Genomic DNA, 26,359 nt, shown 5'->3' with positions numbered 1-26,359 from the left:
GCACCACTGAAATTCAGGGTGAAGTGTTGAAGTGTGCTTTGTAAAGAGTGAGTCTCCTTTCTTGGCTTCAAAGACCTATTACAACTTTGGTTTGTAGATTAAGTTGTGTCTCAGAGAATTAGTGATAATTGAAGCACCATTTATGAAGTTCCTACTATGTGCGCCACCTTAGGGATTGAATAAAGTTATTATTTACCCCATACACTACATCACACTAAATCCAGAGTGGCACAGGATGCGGATTTTGCTCTAAGTTTTGTGCAATAGTCTTTTTGTTCTTAATATTTTTTAGTTGTAGATGGACACAATATCTTTATTTTATTTAATTATTTTTATGTGGTGCTGAGGATCAAACCCAGGGCCTCATGCATACGAGGCAAGTACTCTACCTCTGAGCCATAGCCCAGCCCCTGTAACAGTCTCTTTACTGATCTAGAATCCTACTTCCATTTCTCTTGAAAATATGGTAAACGTAGTTTTGTCTTGCATTTCAGGTAACAGTGAGGGTTTCTTCAACATCAATACCCTACTAGGCATCATTACCATAGCCCAGAAACTTGACCGAGCAAATCACACCCGGCATACTTTGACAGTGAAGGCAGAAGATCAAGGCTCCCCACGTTGGCATGACCTGGCTACAGTGATCATTCATGTGTACCCCTCAGACAGCAGTGCACCCATCTTTTCAAAATCTGAGTACTTTGTGGAGATCCCAGAGTCTATCCCCATTGGCTCCCCAATCATCCTTGTCTCTGCTACCAGCTCCTCTGAAGTTACCTATGAGTTACGAGAGGGAAACAAAGATGGCGTCTTCTCTATGAACTCATATTCTGGCCTCATTTCCATCCAGAAGAAGTTAGACCATGAGAAAATCTCCTCTTACCAGCTGAAAATCCGAGGCAGCAACATGGCAGGTGCCTTTACGGATGTCGTGGTGCTTGCTTACATAATTGATGACAATGACAACGCTCCCACGTTCTTGAAGTCAACTTTTGTGGGCCAAATTAGCGAAGCAGCTCCATTGCACAGCATGATCATGGATGAAGACAACAACCCCTTTGTGATTCACGCCTCTGATGTCGACAAGGAAGCGAATTCCTTGTTGGTGTATAAAATTTTAGAGCCAGAGGCCTTGAAGTTTTTCCAAATCGATCCCAGCATGGGCACCCTAACCATTGCATCAGAGATGGATTACGAGAGTATGCCTTCTTTCCAGTTCAGCGTCTACGTCCATGACCAAGGGAGCCCCATCTTATTTGCACCCAGGCCTGCGAGGGTCATTATCAATGTCAGAGATGTGAACGACTCTCCTCCCAGGTTCGCAGAGCAGATATATGAAGTGGCCATCGTGGAACCCATCCATCCAGGAATGGAGCTCCTTGTGGTGAGGGCCAGTGATGAAGATTCGGAAGTCAATTATAGCATCAAGACTGGCAACGCTGATGAAGCCGTTGCCATTCATCCCGTCACTGGTCGCATATCTGTGCTGAATCCTGCTGTCCTGGGGCTCTCTCGGAAGCTCACCATTAGGGCTTCCGATGGCTTGTATCAAGATACTGCACTGGTAAAAATTTCTTTGACCCAAGTCCTTGACAAAAGTTTACAGTTCGATCAGGATGTCTATAGGGCAAGAGTGAAGGAGAACTTGCAGGACAGAAAGTCCCTGGTGATTTTCAATGTCCAGGGCAATCATTTGAATGACACCTTGTCCTACTTTCTCTTGAATGGCACAGATCTGTTTCATATGGTTAAGTCAGCAGGTGTGCTGCAAACAAGAGGAGTGGCATTTGACCGAGAGCAGCAGGACACTCATGAGGTGGCAGTGGAAGTAAGGGACAATCGGATCCCTCCGCGAGTGGCTCAGGCTCTAGTCAGAGTCTCTGTTGAAGATGTCAATGACAGTCCTCCTGAATTCAAGCATCTGCCCTATTACACAACCATCCAAGATGGCACAGAGCCAGGGGATGTCCTCTTTCAGGTATCTGCCACTGATGAGGACTTGGGGGCAAATGGGACAGTCACATATGCATTTGCAGAAGATTATACCTATTTCCGAATTGACCCCTATGTTGGGGACATCTCGCTCAAGAAGCCCTTTGATTATCAAGCTTTAAATAAGTATCGCCTCAAAGTCATTGCCCGGGATGGAGGAACCCCATCCCTACAGACTGAGGAAGAGGTTCTTGTCACTGTGAGAAATAAATCCAACCCACTCTTTCAGAGTCCTTACTACAAAATCAAAGTACCTGAAAATATCACCCTCTATACCCCAATTCTCCACACCCAAGCCCGGAGTCCAGAGGGACTCAGGCTTATCTACAACATTGTGGAGGAAGAGCCCTTGATGCTCTTCACCACTGATTTTAAGACGGGTGTCCTCACAGTGACAGGACCTTTGGACTATGAGTCTAAGAGCAGACATGTGTTCACGGTCAGGGCCACAGACACAGCTCTGGGGTCATTTTCTGAAGCCACAGTGGAAGTCCTGGTGGAGGACATCAATGATAACCCTCCAACTTTTTCCCAATTGGTGTATACCACTTCAGTGTCAGAAGGCTTGCCTGCTCAGACCCCTGTGATCCAACTCTTGGCTTCGGATCAAGACTCAGGGCAGAACCGGGACGTCTCCTATGAGATCGTGGAGGATGGCTCTGACGTTTCCAAATTCTTCCAGATCAACGGGAGCACGGGGGAGATGTTCACAGTTCAAGAGCTGGATTACGAAGCACGGCAACATTTTCACGTGAAGGTCAGGGCCATGGATAGAGGAGACCCTCCGCTCACTGGTGAGACCCTTGTGGTTGTCAATGTGTCTGACATCAATGACAACCCCCCAGAGTTCAGACAACCTCAGTATGAAGCCAATGTCAGTGAGTTAGCAACCTGTGGACACCTGGTTCTTAAAGTTCAAGCTCTGGATCCCGACAGTAAGGATGCCTCCCATCTGGAGTATCTGATTCTTTCCGGCAATCAGGACCGGCACTTCTCCATCAACAGCTCGTCAGGTATCATTTCTACATTCAATCTTTGCAAAAAGCATCTGGACTCTTCTTACAATTTGAGGGTAGGGGCTTCTGATGGGGTCTTTCGAGCAACGGTGCCTGTGTATATAAACACTACAAATGCCAACAAGTTCAGCCCAGAATTCCAGCAGCATGTTTATGAGGCAGAGTTAGCTGAGAATGCAAGGGTGGGCACCAAGGTGATTGAGTTATTAGCCATAGACAAGGACAGTGGTCCCTATGGCACCGTAGACTACACTATCATTAACAAACTAGCAGATGAAAAGTTCTCCATAAACCCCAGTGGCCAGATCACTACTCTGCAGAAACTGGATCGAGAAAATTCAACAGAAAGAGTCATCGCTATCAAGGTGATGGCCCGCGACGGAGGGGGAAGAGTGGCCTTCTGCACTGTGAAGATCATCCTCACAGATGAAAATGACAACCCTCCACAGTTCAAAGCATCCGGGTACACCCTGTCCATCCCATCGAACGTCAGTAAAGACTCCCCCGTTATCCAGGTGCTGGCTTACGATGCAGACGAAGGTCGGAATGCAGATGTCACCTACTCAGTGGACTCTATAGAGGACCTGGATGAAAACATCATTGAAGTCAATGCAACCACTGGTGTGGTCAAGGTGAAAGAGAGCCTGGTGGGGCTGGAAAACAGGGCTGTCGACTTCAAAATCAAAGCCCAAGATGGGGGTCCCCCTCACTGGGGCTCTCTGGTGCCAGTACGACTTCAGGTTGTTCCTAATGAAGTGTCCTTGCCCAAATTTTCTGAGCCCCTGTATACTTTCTCGGCTTCTGAAGATCTTCCAGAAGGGTCTGAAATTGGGGTTGTTAAAGCAGTGGCAGCTCAAGATCCAGTCATCTACAGTCTGGTGCAAGGCACCACACCAGAGAGCAATAAGGACGGTGTCTTCTCTCTGGACCAAGACACGGGGGTCCTAAAAGTGAGGAAGCCCATGGATCATGAGTCCACCAAATGGTACCAGATTGATCTGATGGCACATTGCCCCCATGAGGATACGGATTTGGTGTCCTTAGTCTCCGTCAACATCCAAGTGAAAGATGTCAATGACAACAGGCCTGTATTTGAGGCTGATCCTTACAAGGCTTTCCTTACCGAGAATATGCCGGGGGGTACCACAGTCATTCAAGTGACTGCTAATGACCAAGATACAGGGAGTGATGGCCAGGTGAGCTACAGGTTGTCCATGGAGCCTGGCAGCAACATCCATGAGCTCTTTTCCATTGACAGCGAGAGCGGCTGGATCACCACCCTCCAGGAACTTGACTGTGAGACTCGCCAGAACTACCACTTCTATGTGGTGGCTTATGACCATGGACAGACCATCCAGTTGTCCTCTCAGGCCCTGGTGGAGGTCTCCATTACAGATGAGAATGACAATGCTCCTCGATTTGCTTCTGAAGACTACAGAGGATCTGTGGTTGAGAACAGTGAACCTGGTGAGCTTGTGGTCACTCTGAAGACCCTGGATGCTGACATCTCTGAACAGAACAGACAGGTCACCTGCTACATCACAGGTAAGGACATCCACCATGGACTGGAGATACTGGGATTCATTCAAAAAAGTTCAGCCAGAGGTGCCCAAGATCTAGATTTAAGTTTGGGCTCTGCCATTTTCAGCAGTGTAACCTGGGGCACAATCATTCAGCCCCCTAGGACCTCAGTCATTCCATCTCAGACTTGGTGTGTCTGTTCCCATTCATCTCACAGGGATGCTGGGAAGACCTAACTGGGGACCGCTCTGAGGGTCCTCTATAAATTAGAAAGTACTTTATTTTAGGTGACACAAATGAAATAGAAGGCTCATATTTTAACTACTGTCAGATATCTTCCAGGGGATAGTGGGAGCCCCCAAAATAGTTGTGTGATCCATGAAAATTCTTCCAGGTGACTGTCTTTGTGGAGGACAAGTTGTGGATTACAGAAAATTCTTCTTAGTCAATTTTAGGACTTATGTCTTAGAGTGACATACAACACTTCTCAGATGTGAGCCAGTCCTTCTCCCTCATTTCACAGATGGGGAAACCAAGACCTGGGTAGATGGAGATGCTCAACCAAGGTCTTACTCTGAGTTTGTGTTAGGGCTAGAATGAAAATTCCAATCTTCAGCATAAAAACTGCTTTCCTCAGTGGATACCTATTGTAAACTGAATTATCCAATTTTCTATACAAAGACTAAGCCTAACTGTGACCATGAGAGTTTCTTCACTCAGAATATCCTTTTTCTTCCAAGCCCCAGTGCCATGTCATCCATTCCCATAAACATGGATCTTTTTGCTCTTACAGCTATGCTCTGGCGAGTTAATGAGTCTCAACTTCCAACCAAGAGCCATAGACTCCTGGAGACAGAATGTGAGCTGTTTGAAGTAGCTTAGAAAAATAAAATCTATCATCTTATAACATCAGGCACTTAAAAATGCAAAAGTCTTAAAATCATTGAATAAGAGAATAATAAATGTCAATGAATAGTCAACTCTTGAAGCAGCTGAACCTTGGAACTCTGGAATTTTAGGATCTTAGAGTGAGAGTCCATCTTCCCACACCCTTATCAGTGATTTCCTTGTCAGGAATGACATCTTACAAGCAAGCTAGGGACCTGTCATTAGTTGTATAATAAAATCTCAGAGGGGCTGGGTCTGTGGCTCAGTGGCAGAGTGCTTGTCTTGCACGTATGAGGCACTGGGTTCCATCCTCAGCACCACATAAAAGTAAAAAAGTAAAATAAAGGCATGATGTCCATCTACAACTACAAAAAAAAAGATTTAAAAAAAACTCAGAGAGTTTAGTGTCATTGATTACTTTCCACCCATTTGCTAGTGAATAGCTATAGATAGACATTTCTTATATAGATTTGAAATTTGCTTCCCTTTAACTTCCACTGATGCCTTCCAGGCCACAGAAAGTAAGAAGCCTGCTCCTGCCAGCCACATATTTTGAACCTGTGCTTCTTGCAGTGATAATTTTATTTAACAGCTTCGTAATACTAAAATCTGACTCAGTGTGAATTGTGGGTCCCTAGTTAAGGGAGAAAAGACATTTTTGCCTTTCTCAGCAACCCTAAAAGAAGGGGCAGTTGGGCAGCCACCCGTGACACATAGCCTGATTCATTCCTGCTGCTGCTGAAAGCTGTGTCCCATGCTTTTAGAGGGAGACCCCCTGGGCCAATTTGGCATCAGCCAAGTTGGGGATGAATGGAGGATCTACTCAAGGAAGACCCTGGACCGTGAGCACATGGCCAAGTACTTGCTCAGAATCACAGCGTCAGATGGCAAGTTCCAGGCTTCTGTCCCTGTGGAGATCTTTGTCCTGGACATGAATGATAACAGCCCACAGTGCTCACAGGTGAGAGCTTGTTGAAGGTGGAGTGGGAAGTAGAGGCAAGGAAGGTAGAGAGAAGGAGGGGCAAGAGAAAGGAGGATGATCTACGATGCATCTCTGAGACTGGCCATGGTTGACCTCATCGGCACTTGCTTCTCCCCAGTGGGCCTCAGTCTAGTTCCCTGGGGCCCTTTTAGGCAATTCCTTAGCCTTCATAGGGATTATAGCAAGCTCTTCAGGAATCACCATCTACATCTCTCTTCCTGTACTCTCTATAAAAGTCCACTTCTCTGACTTATCTAGAAGCAAAGTAACGCACATTCTCCAAACAGTCGGCCATGCTCACTGTGCAAACCCTCTTCCCTGCTCAGCTGTTAACTTGGTTCACTATTGTGAAATACATCCAGGGGCCTCCCCAGGGACACCCCTCCTCTTAGCCCACATATCCCTGCACCTGCTTGGGTAATATAGCCCAATGCAGACACTCCCTTCAGGTTACACACATACACAAACAGGCAGGCACGACAGTTACTGGGATAAGGGATACTTTCCTAAGGACCTATGTACTTTAGTCCTAAATTCCCCATGAGAACAGATGTTGAGACAAACGTGTGAAGGAGTGTGCATGCGTGTGTTTAGCAGGAGCAGAAATGTGTTTTTAGAGGGCTAAGCTGACAGTCACAAATATAGTTAAATTTCTTTTAAATATAGTTTTGAACACAAGAAGTCACTTTTGACCAAGGGGATCTGCAATACCTTAAAGGTTGCAGATAAGCTGTTAGCATTTTAATTTTATAATGTCTTAAATTAGCACAGTTTCTATTTACCTAAAATACAGCCATTCATTATATGTACATAAATACATGCTATACATAGGAATATACATCTACACAAAGGATCATCTACAGTCCTATATACACAGAAAACTATCAGTACACATATACATAACTATGCATAAGCATGCACTACATAGCTACCACAATCTCGCATATGTCCACCCACATATAGATAGATATAATTCACACAAGCATACTTGCACCTACATTTGCATGTTTACATCCACTTATTTGCACACACATACCTCCACATGAGCACTTACTTTGCAACACATGCAAATACATATACCCTCTCATATTTTTCTTCTGCTTTTCTACACTCTAGTCATGTGAAAGCATAGTAGAAAAAAAGAGCCTGGATTGTCTGTAAGCATTGAAAATACCTTTTCAGAATCCCAGATGATCACATTTTGAGTGGTCTTATAAGGGCAGCTTTCCTGGGGAGAAAGGTGTCTATTTTTTTCCCCTTTTCCCTCAGCCATCCTTAAAACCTCCATCATCCCCATGCTGAGAGAGGCTGGGGCCAGGCTCACTGTGGTCTTCTCAGGAATGGATCACAGCTTCATTAGAAGCAGGCTAAGAAGGTGTGGAGGATCATCTCCACACAGCCCACCTGGGCATGGAGCTTCCATCCACAGCATGACTGGTCTCCATACCCTGCTATTCCCTATAGGAGTAGGAACCAGGATGGCTAGCTGGAAACTGAGCTCTCAGGGACTCCAGCTTTTCCCTTGTGCCACACCTCCAGCTTGCTATATATGGTGCCTGCAGTGGAGGGCCACTGGGGTGCAGACCAGATCAAAGGACAGGGTCCATCCTGGGAATGTAGGTAGGAGATGAGCCTGACCTTCTGGCCTCTTCATAGAGGTGGGGGATTGGCCCGGAGTGGCTGAGACCCTTGGTGTCAAGCCCATCTTACCCAGAAGCCTCCCCGGGCTCCTTGTCAGGCAGGCTGCAGCTGGCCCTCTAGCCCTGCATGTGGGCTTTCGGGAGGTGGAACTTCTTCATCCCCTCTTTTATGACTTGTTATCTTGTCATCCTTCTTCTAGTTTCTAAAAACTAGTTTTTAGAAAACTAGTTTTCTTCTTCTAGTTTCTCCATTTTCCTTAGGTTTCTTTTTCCCTCTGTTCTCCTCCCCCTCTCATGTTCTCTCTGTCTCTGGCCTCTGTCTCTATAATTTTTCCTCTAAGTATAGCTTCCACATTTTTCCTCTTTTTCTTTCCCTCTCCAGCTTCTCTATACTGGCAACGTTCGTGAAGATGTATCTCCAGGACACTTCATTTTGAAAGTTTCGGCCTCAGACTTGGATACCGACACCAATGCTCAGATCACGTATTCTCTGCATGGACCTGGGGCACATGAATTCAAGCTGGATCCTCATACAGGTGGGTTTCCTGAGTTGCAGGATCAAGATCAGAACTTATTTACTGAATACCAAGTGCCCAGTGCCATGGAAGGCTCTTTGGAGGAGGAGCAGGAATTCACTAACCCATCTATCCATCTGTCAGCAGACATGAGCAAACATACATATTGGTACATGTGCCAAGCATTGCACTAGATGCTGGAGACATAATCAATGGACTGATAAGATAAGATCCAGGAAAGGCATTCATTAGATCAGAGGTTTGAAATGTGTTAAGAAGAAACATGGGGTGTTTATTTGCCAAGAGAAATTAAATTAGTTTGGGGAGAAGGGGGTAAGCAAAACTTCTTTGAGGAATGCCATTGTATGTGAGATTAGAGGACATATAGTAGTTATTCCAGAGGCCAGAGAATGGCAGAGAAGGGCCATTTATAAATTCTCTAAAATTCTCAAATGGGGTATAATAGCTAATAGGACTTTGAAGGATCACAAGCAATAAAGCACATGGAAGGCTAGCCCAGATCCGGGCTTAAGAGGAGCACAGTGGATGTGATTGCCTCGGTCATCATGACTAGGTAGGGGATAAAGCGGAGAGAGGGAAACAGAGAGCCCATGAATTGCTGGGAGAGGCTGGGCTGCGGGATCTGGGTGATATGGGGTAGGTTGTGCTTCCTCTGCAAGAACAGTCCCCCAAGTGGATTCCTGTTCTGCTGCTGTAGGGAGCAGTTGTGGGTGGGTAGCAAGTAAGTTCAAGGTCACAAGGGCCAGCTGCCCACACTTGGCTTGAATTCAATAGATCAAAGCATGACTTGGAGATTCTTGAGCAGGGAGGTGGCCAGTGAGAGAGGTGTCCCAGGAAGCTCTCCAGGTAGATGGGAGACAAAGTCATCCTTCTTGACCCCAGCACAGGCGTGCTGAGTGACTCAGGCAGGTTTCCTAATCTCCCTCGGCTTCTGTTTGTTCAGCTGCGGGATGATCAGTGAGGACTTAGAAGAAAAACAAACTGGGCAGTTTTTCAGAATATGGAAATAATACGTGCTCATTGTACAAAATTCAAACAGCATAGATGTGTGTTATGCAGAAATTGGAAAATGCAGATGATAGCCCTTACCCCAAAGACAGGGACTCTGGTGGCTGTTCTACCACACTGCTTTCCCATGCATCTCTAAAATCTCTGTGTAATTCTTTCACAAAAATAGAATACTATTTTCTAACTTGATTTTCTTCACTTAGCAATATTTTGCAGATGTTATCAAAGCCAGAACATAAAGCTCTATCATAATTCATTTCAGATTATACAGTAGGTTACTGTATGGCCAACATAATATACTTAACCACCCCCTATTTGAAAGACACTTGAAAAATGAATGGATTTGTTTCATATTTTTTAGAAAAGAGACACACTGGTCATAATGCAGTGGTACACTAACATTTCCCACCTTTAGGCATGAAAAGGAAACTGAGCTCTCAGGGATGGAGACTGAGATCTCAGTGATGATAGTGGTGGAATGTGTTTGGGAGCAGTAGGAAGCAGGTGGGTGTTGGGGGTATAGGCTGGGCTTCTTTCCTCTGCACATACACCGTACTGACACCTTTTCACTGCGATAAACTCCGTGACTGGGATTGTCTCCTATGGATATCTAGAGAGCACACACCCAGAGAAAACTCAATTTCTGTCATTTCTCTGGCCAGGGGAGCTGACCACACTCACAGCCCTGGACCGTGAGAAGAAGGATGTGTACAACCTTGTTGCCAAGGCAACGGATGGAGGTGGTCGATCCTGCCAGGCGGACGTCACCCTCCACGTGGAGGATGTGAATGACAATGCGCCACGATTCTTCCCCAGCCACTGTGCTGTGGCTGTCTTCGACAACACCACAGTGAAGACCCCCGTGGCTGTGGTATTTGCCCGGGACCCTGACCAAGGTGAGTCTGAGAAGGAGCGGAAGCCACTTCTACTGTTCTGCCTTTAAATCTGCCATTGGCTCTCTCTGTGTCTCTCTGGGACTGGTGGGGACTGTATCCACTTGTTGCATCTCTGCATGCCTACAGGTAGGAAATGCTGAGGTACCACTGCATTCTGATGGGTATGTTTCTTTTCTAAAAAATATGAAACAAATCCACTCATTTTTCAAGGGTCTTAAAACAATTTTACATGTAAGTCAATGTAAGTCAACTTTGAAGATAAGCACAAATTTCCCAGTTTGTTAATTAAAAAACAACAACAACAACTCAAGCATCCTCTCTGTGTACAGCACCAAGTGCTGCCTGACAAATGATTTTGGCCATGTTTCGAGGCAGGTATGAGGCATTTCAGTCTTAGTGCTTCTCCCCTGATATTAGACCTAGAGAACTTTTAATACTGCCATTCAGCTTCAAGAACTTTTTGTTTATTTGTTTGTTTTTTGCCCCAAAGCATTTTGAATATAAACACTCAATCAGAAATATATCAATCAACTGCCCTTGCATGGAAAATGGTTTATTTTAAAATATTTTAGTGAAAAGGAGTTCTTTCTTATTTGGGGTTTGGGGCAGATTAGTGGGAAGTAAGGGCCATTTTTTTTTTGTTGTATTTTTACTCTCTAGAAAAGATGAAATCTTGTTCCAAAGGTTAAGATTTTCTTTTATTGCACCTAGAATAGTGCTGTACACAGAGAGGGTGCTTGAGGGTTTTTTTTTTTTTTTTTTTAAATTACAAACTGGGACATTTTGTGTTTATCTTAAAGGTTGACTTACATGTAAAATTGTTAAGACATTTGAAAAATGAATAGATTTGTTTCATATTTTTTAAAAAAGCAACATACCAATCAGAATTATTCAACTCAAATTAATTTGACAAAAGAAAAGAATTTGGGGCACTAACTACATTAAGTCTACCAAATTCCTCGATCCATTTCTGTACAAGAAGTTGAGATATTTTTGATATTTCACATTCTAATTTCAATGACAGTATTTTCATTGGAGTTGATTCTTTTCCTTTTAAAAATTTAGAAGGTGTCTTAATCTCTTTTCTGTTACTATAACTAAATACCACAGACTGGTTGATTGATAGAGAAAAGAAGGTTATTTGACTTGCAGTACTGGAGCTGGATAGCCCAAGAACATGGCCCTGGCTTCTCCTTGGCATCTGGCATCTGGTCTCATGCTGTATCATAACACAGTGGAGGGTATCACGTAATAAGCTGGAGCAAGCAAGTGCTAGCTCAAGTATCTAATTTTCTTTCTAGAAAACCACTAATATCATCATGGGGACCCCACCCTCATGGCCTTCATCTAATTTCAATGACCTCCCAAAGACCTCACCTCCAAACACCACTAACATGTGAATTTGGGGATTAAGTTGAACTCTTGGGGGGCACACTTAAACCACAGCACAAAACCAATCGAATTCGTCAATGAGTATCTGTCCCAGACTGTGCCAATTATGGCTTCTGCCATCATGAAATGTTCTATTGTGGCTCAATTGTCCTAAGTCAAATTTTATAACTCAAGTAGGCTAGAAAATGCCCTTGGGGTCAAAGTAGCCAGATCAACATATGATGATAATGATAATAATAATAGAAGTGGGATCAAAATAACCCTGCCTTGTTTAACACCAGCAGAGTAAATTTGAAATTTCATAGAGGGGTTGGGTTTTAGCTTGGCAGAGGAGCTGAGAGTTTTGGAGGGATGTACAGGGCTCTAGGGAGGGCAAACAGTCAGCCCCAGCTGGATCTGGGAAACCCATGTGTATGCATGTGTGTGTTGGGATAAGAGGTGCAAATGGACAGACTTCTTAGAGCTGCAGAGCTGGATTCAATGGGACAGATCTGGAGAGCTGGAGTGATCCACTTCACCCACCTCTTCGTCTAATGACTACAAGGCCCGGGAAGTACTCAGTTAGCCTCTGCTTGCATATGGAACATGTCCAGGGACAGAAAGCTCCCACTTCCTAGACAATCCCTTACTCCCATTGTTCCTCAGACAATTATCAAGTTCCACTCTTTGGAGCTGACCCTGTTAATCCTGGTTCCGATACTCTACAGTCACACAGATTCCCTAGGCCCCTTTTCCATGATGGCCCTTCTGTCACTAGGATACACCGACTACTTGCTCTAGCTTCAAGCCCCTCTCTCTGGGTGGAAGGGCCCTAGTGCTTTCAATCATAGGATTGAAACTGGCCTTGAACCAGTTTACCATTGACCCTTTAAAATGATTCTTCTAGCCCTTAAATTCTACCCAAATATTCCAGATGTGACCTGACCAGCATCTCCCTTTCTCTTGAAAAATAATAGTGTCTCCATCAAAATGCCTAAAGTGGGAAGCTATCTGGTGTGTGTATCTGGTGGATGTGAATCAACTCTTTTCATAGGCAGTCCCCGCCACGCTTCCACCACAAGGGTGTGTGTCCACGCATGTGTGTGAAATGTGAGCCCCTTAGGCTCAGGGCCTGCATTCATCTGTGAGTGCAAGGACCTGAGGGCTGAGTATTAAATGTTGGTATTTTTCTTGCACTATGGATCCTGTGTAAGCCAAGTCTAACAGCTGTTCATAACCAAAGAACAGAATCTGAGCCAAAGCAGGAGTAACATTTTTTTGATTTACTGAGAACTTTCCATGGATGTGTTTGTTTTCTTAACTTTTTATTTCAACATGATTATAAACTCATAGGAACTTGAAAAAATAGTACTGAGAGAGCTCTCTTCACTCAGCTTCCCCAGGAACAACATCGTACATGGCTGTACTAAGTATCATCAAAACCGGAAGCTTGTCATTGGTACATGACTCCTAACTAGACTACAAGCTGTATTCTTTTTAAAATTTTTTTATTGGCACCTATGATTTATACAGAATGGTGAATTTCATTGTACACAAGCCATATCCTGGTTTTACTAGGATTTATATGCACTTATTTGTGTGTATATGCGTGTATGTGTTTGTATATGTGGGTTGTTTATTGGTGCATTATATTTATTCATAACAGTGTGATCCGTTGTTACAAATTCGCATGTGCCCCGGGTATAGTTTGATGTAACATCTCATGTATGCATTCATGTAACCAGCACCACAATCAAGGTACTAAACTTTTACACAGCCAAAGGACTCACTCTGGGTGGTTTATCTTACACAATTTTCAATTATAGGCTGATATTGGACACTATATAACATTTTCAGGTAGTTAGGTAGTAGGTTTGAAGACTAGACCCCCAAGCTCCCACCAAGAACTTGGACACCCCCGCCGCCCAGGTAAAACGACTGGCTTGAGAGGTTGTCACTCTGAACACACCCAAAGCGTCTCAGCCTTTATGGGGCGCTCTCAACCTAGACCCTCCTGTGGCTGCAAGTTCAGCTGTAAGCTAAGCCAGAAGAGTGGTCTCAAAATCCATCTTGCCCTTGGTCCCCCCGGCAGGAGCCAATGCCCAGGTGGTCTACTCTCTGACGGATTCTGCGGAAGGTCAGTTTTCTATCGATGCCACCACGGGAGTGATTCGGCTGGAGAAGCCCCTGGAGGCCGGGCCCCAGACAGCGCTGGAGCTCACAGTCCGTGCCTCCGACCTGGGATCCCCGATTCCACTCTCCACGCTGGGCACCGTCTCGGTCTCCGTGGTGGGCCTGGAGGACTACCTGCCCGTGTTCCTCAACACTGAGTACAGCGTGCAGGTGCCCGAGGACGCGCCGCCTGGCACGGAGGTGCTGCAGCTGGCCACCCTCACTCGCCCGGGTGCGGAGAAGACCGGCTACCGCATCGTCGGCGGGAACGAGCGGGGGAAGTTCCGCCTGGACGCTCGCACAGGTGAGATGGTGTCCGAGCCAGACCCACCTGATCTTGGGGAACATTGGAGTCTCCACGTACAGGGTGTATCTGCCCCACACAGTCCCTGCCCAAGGCAGAGCTCCTTTGAGCTTTGCTCTCCATCTCACTGGGTGCTGGTCCCTTCTTCCACCGTGGGGTCAGCTTATGTGGGAGCCTTCCTATTTCCCCAGTCTCCACCCAGGGATCCGTGTCCAGGACCCGAAATGATCCAGTCTCCTCCCACAGTTGGTGGCTTCCTGGTCTCTGGTCAGCTCCAAGAGGGCCTCCCTCCTTGGGGACAGAGGCACCAAGCACTTCCTGGAATCTGGTGTTTGAGTGGTTTAAGAGAAGTTTCCTCCTCGTAGAGTCACCCTCATACTCTCTCCAAACACCCTGACACCCCTCCATTTCCCCTCATTATCCTGGAGAGGGAAAGAGTTAGGATGTTTGTCTTCTTTCTTTCTGACCATGGAGCCTAAGTCAGACTCACAGAAACTTGTGGAAGGTCCTCATGCTGCCCAGGTCAGCTGCATCCGTGCAGAGTCCTCCAACTCGCCAGAATGGAGCATACTAGTTTTTTTTTTTTTTTTTTTTTTGCATTATTTTTGGATAGCAGTACAGTAATTAAAATGTGTAATGACCAAATTGGAGTGATTAGCATTTGTGTCCTCTCCAACACTTATCATTTCTATGTGTTAGGAACCTTTGGACTTTTCTAGTTATTTTGAAATGTATCCTACGCTGCTGTAAACTCTGGTTACCCTATTATGCTATAGAATACTACAGCTAATTCTTCCTATTTAGCTGTATTTTGGTACCTAATAAGCTATTTCAAAGCAAATCCCAGACACTGTAATGATTTCATTTATAAAGACTTTAGTGGGTATCTCTAGATAGTAGACTCTTTTCATAATAAAACCATAATATCTTACCTAAAAGATAATCATTCATTAATATCATCAAATAACCAGCCAATAATTTCAGATTATCTCACAAAGGTGCTTTTGAAGATGGCTTTTCAGCACCCCCAAAGTGACCACATATTGCATTTGGTTGATATACAGTAATCTTAAATCTCTTTTAATTGCTAACATTTTTCTTCTCCCTCTTTATATCCTCATGCCATTTATTAATGAAATATTTGAGTCAGGTGTCTGGCAGAATTTTTCATATCTCAATTGGCTGGCTGCATACAGTGCTATACACATCCCTCTAGGTCTGTATTTCCTAAGAATGCTATTTGGATCAAAGGGTTTGATCAGGTTCAGTTGAACACTGTTGGACGGGCTGAGCTCTTCCTATAGTGCTGCTGGCACATGAGGGCTGGTTGGCTTTTTCGATGCTAAGACCGACAGCAAGTTCAGGTGTTCAGCCTGAAGCCTCCGTTATGGATACAAATGAGATTCATTTGGCATCACAGATTTAAATGAGGTTTAATGAAATATTACAGAAATAAATGAAGGAAACCCAGCCTTTAGAATGAGAGGAAAGGAGAGATGGGGGTGGGGAAAGAAGGCAAAGGAGAGGGGTCAACACACAGGGACATGAAGAGGGAGATGGTGGGGGATTCATCTCAGCCTTGTCAAGCTGCCTCTTCTGGATTTGAGCTCAAGACCCCTCAGTCCCCTGCCTCTGTGGTCCCCCAGTTTCCTCACTCCTGTGGTCTCTTTTTCCTTCAGGATTCCTGTACGTCAACGGGAGCCTCGACTTTGAGACAAATCCCAAGTACTTCCTGTCCATTGAGTGCAGCCGGAGGGGTTCTTCCTCCCTCAGTGATGTGACCACAATTGTGGTCAACATCACCGATGTCAATGAATATCGTCCCAGATTCCCTCAGGACCTGTATGTCACGAGGGTCTTAGAAAATGCCATCGTGGGTGACGTCATCCTCACAGTAAGTTGCTCTTGGTGGGGCGTGGACTCCTGTGGGTTCTTATCTCACTCTCTTCCCAGTCGTTGGCGAGCGTGGATTGGCCAATCAAATTAACACAACATTAGACTTAACTGGGACTGTACCGTCTCTTATGACAGAAAATGAGAGCTATTTGATAAAATGAAATTCTGATAAAAGTGGGCATGGAATAAGCAAGCTTTTTGATAGGGAAGCAGTCAGAGGAGATAGACCCCAGAGATCTACCAGAGGTTCCAAAGCCTGGGAAGGGTCAGGTCACAGTTAGTGACGTGGAATGCTACTATGTGTGGAGAGAGTGCAGGAACTGAGGGGACATTAGATACTATTTCTTTGCATTTAAATATGAAGTTGCTCCCTTCTTCCTTGGAGTGGAACCAAACTCCATAAATTCATAAGTTCTCTATGAGCTCTCTGAACTCTGCCTTCCAGCCTTCTCTCCTGCCACTCCCAGCATGCACCCTGCCCTCCAACCGTACAGGAAGATGGACCTTTCCCCAATATCTCCTGCACAGTCATGCCTCTGGGCTCACAGTGCTTCCTCTCCACTCCCAGAAGCCCTCCGTATCCTCCAAGCCTTCATGAATCCCTTTCTCATCTTCCAGATGGAATGGATCACGGTGCTCCATGCTCTCATGAGATTGATCAGACTTTAACCCAAATTAGAATCACCCATAAAATTAGACATTTTCTGTGGGTATCTTCATTTTGACACATTCCCTACCTCCCAGCTTCCTAGGACAGGCCATGATACCCTGTCACTATGAGGGGATGAATAAACAAATGAACACATGCTGAAATCCATGAGAGAGTCCTTTGGCAGGAATCACTATGGGGTAGGGACTGCCAGCTGAATGGCAGTCATTCTGGCAGGGACCTATCTGTCTCTGCTCTGCTCCTGGGGCCAAGATTCCCTTCTGATCCCTGTTGTGCCTCCTCTCACCATCACCTCCCCAACTGCAGGTCTCAGCGACTGATGAGGACGGACCCCTAAATAGTGCCATTACCTATAGCCTGGTAGGAGGGAACCAGCTTGGGCACTTCACTGTCCACCCCAAAAAGGGGGAGCTACAGGTGGCCAAGGCTCTGGATTGGGAGCAGGTGAGTCACGTGGGAGGGGCCCAATCTGAGCTCATCCGAGCAGAGATCTGGCCCTGCTGCTGGTCCAGAGGATGCATCGAGGTCCACATCTGACCCTGATGCCCCGAATGTGTGCACCTGTGTACTCTGGGTCCTCTGGGAACTGTGAGGCCAGAGGCAGGAGAGGGACTGAAGAACCCTTAACCTTCCCTGGAGGAGCTCAGGTCACCATTGATCGGGGATCATTGGATCATTCCAGTAACAGCTACCATTTACTGATCACTCGCTGTGTGTCACTCAATGAGTTACATACATTATGCTGTTCTATCCTCAGAATAATCCCAGGAAGAGGATCCTGATATTATCTTCACATATGTGGTCACCATCCCAAGGTCTCATATCTAGTGAATGGCTGGGTTTTAAATCTCACCTGCTTCTGTCTGACTCCAGAACTTGAGCCGTAAAATGCTATGACTGGGCAATGGGAAGTGTCTCCATCTTTTTTTTTTTTTTTTTTTTTAAATACTGAAAACATTAGCAATAGGTCAAGGAGCAGATGTAAAGGGTCTTGTTGCTAACTCTCCACTGGGCATCTTGTGACAGACATCCAGCTATTCCCTGAGGCTCCGAGCCACAGACAGCGGGCTGCCCCCACTGCACGAGGACACAGACATTAATGTCCAAGTGGTTGATGTCAACGATAACCCACCGAGATTCTTCCAGCTCAACTACAGCACCACTGTCCAAGTAAGTTTAAGCCTCCCCAGGTGCCCTGGGTCCAGCTTCCCTTTACTTCCCTTTCAGCAGGAGGTGCTACCCAATTGGCTGTGACCTTGCCACTGATGACCCTAAAGTCAACACAGGCAGCTAAAGGAGGCACTGGATTGTGGGATTAAAAACACTCAGGCACTGTGTTAGGCACTTCTATGTCCATTACTTACCATGCTCACAAAAACCATGAAAGTAGGCAAGACCCATTTTACAGATTTGAACAATGGAGGTGCAGAAACATTCCATAGGTGGGGTGTAGCAAACTTAGAATTTAAACCCAGGATGATTTCCAGATTCTAAGCTGTTTTCATCATGCTAATAGTTTGCAAATAAGATTTGAAGGGAATTATCAAGACCATAAGTGTTGAGGGAAGTTAGGAAGCGAATAAGAGGGCAGAGTTCTGGGTCCTACTATGCATTGCCTAGTATCGTTCCATTCTTACCTATTTATAATTTAAAGGTATGAGTTAAGATGCTTTGGCTGCCAGGTAACACATTGCCTGACTAAAAGTTCATTCAGTAATAAGAACATTATTTAATATCATCCGAAGTTGGATGGTAGAAAATTCCACTCATATTTGGTTATTTCAATGAGAAAACAATATCATGGCTTTGTGTTTTATATCTTAGAAATTTCTTCATCTTCTCCCTGATGATTGCAAAATGGCTGCTATAGCTCTGATATCATATCACATCCTTGTCTAATCTTCTTCAAAGGCAAATAGAAAAGGATTTCTTTTGAAGGGTCTTTTTTTTTTTTTTTTTGATTGAACCCAGGAGCACTTAAACACTGAGCCACATCCCCAGCCCTATTTTGCATTTTATTTAGAGACAGGGTCTCACTGAATTACTTAGTGCCTTTCTTTTTGCTGAGGCTGGCTTTGAACTCATTGAACTCATGATCCTCCTGCCTCAGGCTCCTGAGCCACTGGGATTACAGGCGTGAGCCATCATACCCGCACTCATTTTTTTTTTTTTTTCAATCGAAGGAGAAGACTTTTCTCCAATAGTCAGAATTGAATCACATGTTCACCCTTAGGGAGTCAGATTATAGCTGTCTTAGACCAGTCACAGTTCATTTTCTCATAAGAGGGGAACATCTTTTCTGAGGTTATGATTACTTTATGCTTGAACAAAATTAGGGTTTTATTTTTTTAAAAAAGGGAGAAACATTATCTGGATAGGCAATTGTCCATTACATTCCGTACGTAATAAGATTGTGATACCAAAGGAAGCATGGTACCGTAGAGCAGACTGAATTCCCATGTTTGGAGAACAAAGGTTGGAATGATCCTTAGGGAATCAGTTCTTCTTAAATTCCAAATTGTCTCTCAGTTTGCTCTTTAGATGTGTATTGCGTTGGTGCTCTAAACAAAAAACCATGTGTGAGTGCTCAGCTGGCCCTGAAAAGTACAAAATTCCCATGTGTCCCAGGTGCTAATTAATTTATATCTGCCATTCATCAGCTGTGTGACCTTGAGCAGGTCACCCCTCTGCAGGATAAAGGGCCTGACCTTTAGACTCTGAGAACATATCCGTCCCCGCCTAGCAGTGCTCCTGGGGAGCACTTCTCCAGATTGAAGAGTCAGCAACTCAAAGGCAGGCCGGAGGGGTGGGCGTCAGCTGAACAGTCAGGGTGCTCAGGACGATTCCAGGACGATGCTGGATGGAGGATCAGGACTCATTCTGCTCTGCTTCCTTTCATTTTGATCTCAGGAGAACTCTCCCGTAGGCAGCAAAGTCCTGCAGTTGATCTTGAGTGACCCAGACTCCCCAGAGAACGGCGCCCCCTACTCATTCAGAATCACTAAGGGGAACGTCGGTTCTGCCTTCCAAGTGACTCCAGAGGGGTGGCTGGTGACCGCTGCGGACCTCAGCAGAAGGGCCCAGGAATGGTATCAGCTTCAGATTGAGGTGAGAGCTGTGCTGGGCCTCGGGTGGTACGGTAACCATGGTGACAGTGAAAGTGCTGGCCAAAGCACTACTAGTGCTCTGACATTAGAAAAGGTGTGTGTGCCAGGCCCTGGGCTGGGTGACGCACACACATTGTTGCATTAAATCCTGGTCGCATTCAAGGCAGGTACAGGAAACGGAGTCACACAGAGGTTAAGTGACTGGCTTCAGGTGCTGCTAATGAACAGCCTAAGAGGGGTGCTTCAAACCCCATCACTCTAACCCCAAAGCCCGGTCTCTTCCTGCCTGCTGGGTGCCCACACAGAGCCCCTCATTTTAGCTCTAATTCTTTGCAGTTGGCCAGAAGCAATCTCTGGACTTCAGGTTCTAGAAAGATCTACCCCACAGAGTTGATGCGGGTCCAAACAAGAGAGTGTATGTTTGGTGCATGGGACTGTGGTGGTGTTGTCATGGGTTATGTGGAATTGCCTAAGAATAGGGGCCAGCGTGGTGGTCGGACATCTCTTCCTCATTTCACTTCCCCCAAATCTATTTCCTAAATCTCAAGTCCAGTGGCTCCTACTATTCTGTAGACTTCCCCTCTGGGTCTATTCACTCATTCACCCATTCCATTGGTCTGTCTCTCAACAAGTATTTATTGAGCACCTACCACATGCCACCTTATGTCAGCTGCCAGGAATAGAGCAGGGGATGAGGAGGGAAGGGTTCCTGTCTCCAGGGGCTTTTGATTCCAATTACGAAGATGAACAATAAATGGATAAAGGAAGAAATAACATGTTTACCAGTTAGGTTGAGGAAATAAAACGATGGCTCATCGGACACAGTGCTGATTAATTTATATCTGCCATTCCTCAGCTGTGTGACCTTGAGCAGGTCACCTCTCTGCAGGATAAAGGGCCTGACCTTTAGTGTCTGAGAACATATCTGGATCTATTCACTCATTCACCCATTCCATTGGTCTGTCTCACGTACTTGTGAGACACACATATTTGTTACATAGGGAACTATGCAGTGAGACCTGGGGAGCCAGCCATGTGAAAAATGGGCGGGATACTGTTTTAAGCAGGAACAACCAGACAATTGAGGTGTCAAGGTGGGAGAGATTTTGAAGCGACTCGTGGTACACTGAGGTGTTCAGAATACTTTGAGCCTCTGGCTATCTTTGGACACATGGATAAACTAGGATGACACATTTGAAACATTTCACAGTGACGGGTAGGTGGTTTGTGCTGAGATACTGTCAACTGTACGTTCTCATTAGTAACAGTATCAATCATTGTTGGTGTTAATGCCAGCTAGACATTAGGATTAGGAGTTCATTCCTGCTGTGCTGTTGCTCTCTCTTCAGTGTCGGCCCAGAGACCTATCTCCAGGTGTAATTTTGCAACCTTTTTTTTCTGTACTGAAAGCGTTGGCGTACAGTTGAACAAGATATCGCTTAGGGAAAGTCAAGGAACCCCTTGTTGACAGCTGACAAAGTCATAATGTCCCTGGGGGAAGGAAGGCAAGCTTGTCCTTCTATGTCAGGCAGGAAGTTGCAGAGAGCAGTGGTGAAACGTGAAAGGAAAATGCATTTTTATATTTATATCCTTTTTCTTATTTAGTGAGGCCATGCCACCCTTACTTAAAACCTTCAGTGGGTTTTTGTCACTCTGGCATAAAAACACCCTGCGCTCCTCAGCCCATCAGGGAGGCCACTCCTGCTTCCCCCTTCCAGCTCACCACTGGCCCTATCCCCTGCCCCCTCACCCCAGCACTGCTGGCTCCCTTTCTGTTTTGTTGAGCCAGATACCTTCTTCCTCACCCCAGGATCATTACACATGCTGTTCCTTCTTCTCAACCCACTAGACTCAATCTGAATGGCATTAGAGATGCTTTCCCTTCCACCTGATCTACATCAGATGTCTCACTTGTCACTTCTCATTATGTCCAGCTTGTTTCTTTTCTTCACAGTGTTCTATCCCCTGTCTTGTCTCTTTGGTAGCAAATTTATTCTCCTCCTCCTCCTCCTCCTCCTCCCCCTCCTCCTCCCCTCCTCCTCCTCCTCCCCCTCCTCCTCCCCCTCCTCCTCCCCCTCCTCCTCCTCCTCCTCCTCCCCCCCTCCTCCTCCTCCTCCTCCTCCTCCTCCTCCTCCTCCTCCTCCTCCTCCATGGTGGGGATGCCAGGGATTGAACTCAGGGGCACTTGAACTCTGAGCCCCATCCCCAGCCCTATTTTGTATTTTTCATTTAGAGACTGGGTCTCACTGAATTGCTTAGCACCTTGCTTTTGCTGGGGCTGGCTTTGAACTCCCTATCCTCCTGCCTCAGTCTCCTGAGCTGCTGGGGTTACAGGCATGCACCATCACACCCGGCCTCCCTTTACTTGTGATCCTAGAAGTGGGCCTGGCCTGTAGAAGGTGCTCAAGAAGTATTTGTTGACTGACCCAAAGAATAAATTCCACTCTAGTCGCATAGTCAAGGAAACCCCAAAGTAAATGTTGATAGGCGGGGCAGGGAGCCATGTACGGGCACTGAAGTTACTAGGAGATTCAGTGAGGAAAGAGAGGAGGAGTCAGGAGGCCGAGAATGTGTAGAGAGATTTAGGAAGAGCCTCAGAGGGAGGTCTGGTGGGAGATCGAGTTGTTTTACTGTGTGGTGTGGGCTGTAACCCCCTCCTCTGTTCCCCATAAAGCCTTCAGATAATCCATAACATATACGTGTACTTTTGGAGCCAGATATTTTTTTCAAATGTGACAATATGCTGTGCCTGCCCTTGGGGTGGGCATAGGGCAGACAATGTGGTCCCCTCAAGGAGGCCATCCTTCATTGGGGCACAGAGGCCCCATGGTCCTGCTGGGTAACAGCAGTGTTTGTTCTGCCCACAGGTGTCAGACAGCGGCATCCCTCCCCTCTCCTCGTCCACATGGGTCAGGGTCCACGTCACCGAGCGGAGCCACTACCCGCCCTCGGCCCTCCCACTAGAGGTCTTCATCACCATCGGGGAGGAGGAGTTCCAGGGTGGCATGGTGGGTAAAATCCATGCCACAGACAGAGACCCTGAGGACATGCTGGCCTACAGCCTGGCAGGAGAGGAGCCCCTGGGCAGGCACTTCTCAGTCGGTGTCCCTGATGGCAAGATCATCGCTGCCCAGGGCCTGCCCCGCGGCCGCTACTCGTTCAATGTCACAGTCAGTGATGGGACCTTCACCACCACCGCTGGGGTCCAGGTCCATGTGTGGCATGTGGGGCCAGAGGCTCTGCAGCAGGCCATGTGGATGGGCTTCCACCAGCTCACCCCGGAGGAGCTGGTGAGTGACCACTGGCGGAACCTCCAGAGGTTCCTCAGCAACAAGCTGGACATGAAACAAGCCAACATCCATCTGGCCAGCCTTCAGCCTGCAGAGGCCGTGGCTGGTGTGGATGTGCTCCTGGTCTTTAAGGGGCATTCTAGAACCTTCTACAAGATCCAGGAACTGGCATCCATTATCACTCGCTCAGCCAAGGAGATGGAGCACTCGGTGGGAATTCAGATGAGATCAGCCATGCCCGTGGTTCTCTGCCAGGGTCCGAGCTGCCAGAGTCAAATCTGCCAAGAGATGGTGCACCTGGACCCCAGGGTCGGGCCCACGTATAGCACAGCCAGGCTGAGCATCCTAACACCGCGGCACCGCCTGGACAGGAACTGCTCCTGCAACGGTGAGGAGCGCGTCTTCCCCAGGGACGGTCCCCTCCGCTGGCTTTGGTGCCTGGCTAAGCACAGAGATCTGCAGAGGCTCTGTGGGATAGTTCAAAGAACGTCCTAACCAGGCCAAAAGCCAAAGACCACTGTAACACAGGCAGTGGCCTTGCGAAATCCAGTTGTGGAATAATACCCGATTTCTGACCACTGCCTGGAATTTTGGAAATCACAGTAAGAATACAATAGGGGCTAAGAGCACAGACTGTGGCATCAGAGGGCCTGGGTTCAAACTCAGCCCTGCCTCTTACTGGCCAGGTGACAGGACAATTCCTTAATCTGTTTGCGCCTTGGGCTGGGATGTTATAGGCCTTACATGGGTATTAAACATCCGGTGCTTGCTGAGAAGAGGGCCTCACATATAGAAATTGCTCAATATATGTGAGTTGTTAATGCTACTTCCATTATTATTTCCTTAGCCTGCTGGTTGTAAGCGCAAGATTTAGACTCAGCATAGGTTCAAACCATAGCTCCACCACTTACTAGCCTTGTAACCCCAGTTTCTCACTTACAAAATAGAGAAAATAATAACATCTGCCTCCTGGAGTGAACTTGAGGAGTTAATTACGTGATAGATATAGAAACACCCAACCCATGACCGGCCCACAATAAGCCCAATGTCAGCGATGGCTGTCACTCCCATGGGGCAGTGGTTCTGTAAGGCTGTGTGTGTATTAGTCAGCTTTTCATTGCTGTGACCAAAGTACCTGAGAAAGACCAATTTAGAAGAGGACTCTTGGTTTCGGAGGTCTCGCTCTGCAGGCAGCGGGCTCCGTTGCTCTGGTGAGGCTGAACCTCATGGCTGAAGGGCAGGTAGAGGAGAGCTGCTTAGATAATGACAGCCAGGAAACTGAGCGAGAAGCTGGGGACAAAATATAATCCTTAAGGGCATGCCCCCAGTGACCTACTTCCTCAAACCATGCCCCACCTGCCCACAGTTACCACTCATTCAAATTATTAATCCATCAGGTGGATTAACCACCAATGAGGTTATCACTCTCATAATCATTTCACATGAGTTTGTGGGGGACACCTTATGTCCAAAGCATAACACCGTGTTTACATCTACACTAAGCAGAGTCACTAGGCCTATCTATAGTTGGAAACGAGGTTTGGGGAGTGTATTGGTTTGCCTAAAACTGTAGAGATTCCAGTGGATTCCTAATTATTCAATAACTGTATATCCTAAGCTAAGCCTAAACTTTTTTCCTCTACATTTTTTTCATTGATGCATTATAGAACGCAATGATGGGATTCGTTGTTATATATTCATATACACATGTGATATAATGATGTTATTTGGCCAACACCACTCCCTAGCACTTCCCCCTGTCTCCTGACTCCCATCCCCTGGTCCCTTTCCTCTAATCCTCTCTCTGATTTCCATGAGACCTGCACACACCTTTCTTTTCCTTTTTCCTCTCTAGCTTCTGCATATGAGAGAAAACATACCTGCCCTGGCCTTCTGACTTATTTTGTTAAGCCTAAACTCTTCACTAACTTTCCGATTCCCACAAGACCCCTCCCGCCAGCACTCACCCCTGGCATTAAGACCAATGCCCTGGACCAGCTCAGGAGCATTCGCAAAAGGAAAGTGACATCACCTTCAGCTCACCATTGCCCCTACCTGGCCTGGCCTCTCCTTCATAGGTCCCCCCAACCAGTGTTAGGGAAATTCTCAGATTTGTGGACTTTCTCCAGGGGCCATTGGATTTTGGCCAAGTGGGCTATGCTTGATAGGAAAGGGGGTTCCCTGCTCTGGGTGCCTTTTCCCTTAAGCCTGCTGCTGGGAAAGTTGTGGTGGCTGGATGATCTCTCTTTCCCACTTGGCCTCAGACAACAGAAGTTCTCAAATTCAACACTGTGCCCACAGTCACCTGGGGAGTGTGTTTTTGAAGATGCCTACTCCTTGGGGTCCCCTGTAGAGCCTTTTATTTAGAAGATTCTGGGAGAGTCCTGAAGTTGGCATATAATTTGAAGCAGGTGGTCCCAGGACTGCACTTTGAGAAATATTAGATGGGCTGGCTGATCACCAGAACAGAATTACGTGGGGAGAGGCGTTTTCTTACTTTCTTTCTTTTGTGGTTGTGTTTAACATTGTTAGTGAAATATGACACCCAGGAAGTCGACCTCAGTACATTTTCACAAACCAAAGCTACCTGTGTCGCCAGCACCCCATCAAGGATCAAAATATGATCCACCTCTCAGAAGCCCCTTGGGTTCTAGTCACATGTATCATGGAAAGATTTCTTTAAATATTCATTTTAAAATCCTACCCAGGACTGCTGAATCAGACTCCATAGGGAAGAGCCTGGGATTCTTTATTTTAAATGACTCCCCCTCTGATTCTGATATTCAGTCAGGTTTGAGAATTCTTGTTCTTGATCGCCTTTGGTACCCCATCTAGTAATGCCCTACTACATTGGAAATGCCAGGGTCAGAGAGTTTGAAACTGCCAACGTGAAGGATTCTTTGGATCCTGGATGCCCTTGTGTCTTGGGCTGTCTGATGCTTCTTTCTCCTCCCTTTGACCTTTACCTCCTCTCTCTTTAGCAGCTCCTCTTGCCCAGGTGCCTGGACCCTGTACCACTCATTCTTTCCCCTGGTGACTGATAGGCTCATGCACACTGGGGAATTTAGGG

The 26,359-nt window shown here is 46.3% G+C and overlaps 1 protein-coding gene across 1 annotated transcript in view; it reads left to right on the top strand.

The window, feature by feature from the left end:
* The window catches only part of Fat2 (FAT atypical cadherin 2), a 69,214-nt gene that overhangs the window by 23,279 nt on the left and 19,576 nt on the right, over positions 1–26,359 (top strand). The window contains exons 9-18 of the mRNA XM_005325479.4: positions 495–4,553; positions 6,182–6,378; positions 8,422–8,575; positions 10,246–10,479; positions 13,943–14,326; positions 16,006–16,220; positions 17,199–17,336; positions 17,919–18,062; positions 19,803–20,000; positions 22,867–23,677. Coding sequence (XP_005325536.2) covers positions 495–4,553; positions 6,182–6,378; positions 8,422–8,575; positions 10,246–10,479; positions 13,943–14,326; positions 16,006–16,220; positions 17,199–17,336; positions 17,919–18,062; positions 19,803–20,000; positions 22,867–23,677 — 6,534 coding nt within the window. The remainder of the gene's footprint in view (positions 1–494; positions 4,554–6,181; positions 6,379–8,421; positions 8,576–10,245; positions 10,480–13,942; positions 14,327–16,005; positions 16,221–17,198; positions 17,337–17,918; positions 18,063–19,802; positions 20,001–22,866; positions 23,678–26,359) is intronic.

The sequence above is a fragment of the Ictidomys tridecemlineatus genome, chromosome 1 (assembly GCF_052094955.1).
Source record: "Ictidomys tridecemlineatus isolate mIctTri1 chromosome 1, mIctTri1.hap1, whole genome shotgun sequence".
Lineage (NCBI taxonomy): Eukaryota > Metazoa > Chordata > Mammalia > Rodentia > Sciuridae > Ictidomys > Ictidomys tridecemlineatus.
Note: the sequence above shows the minus strand (reverse complement) of the source record. Positions and strands in the feature narration are given on the sequence as shown.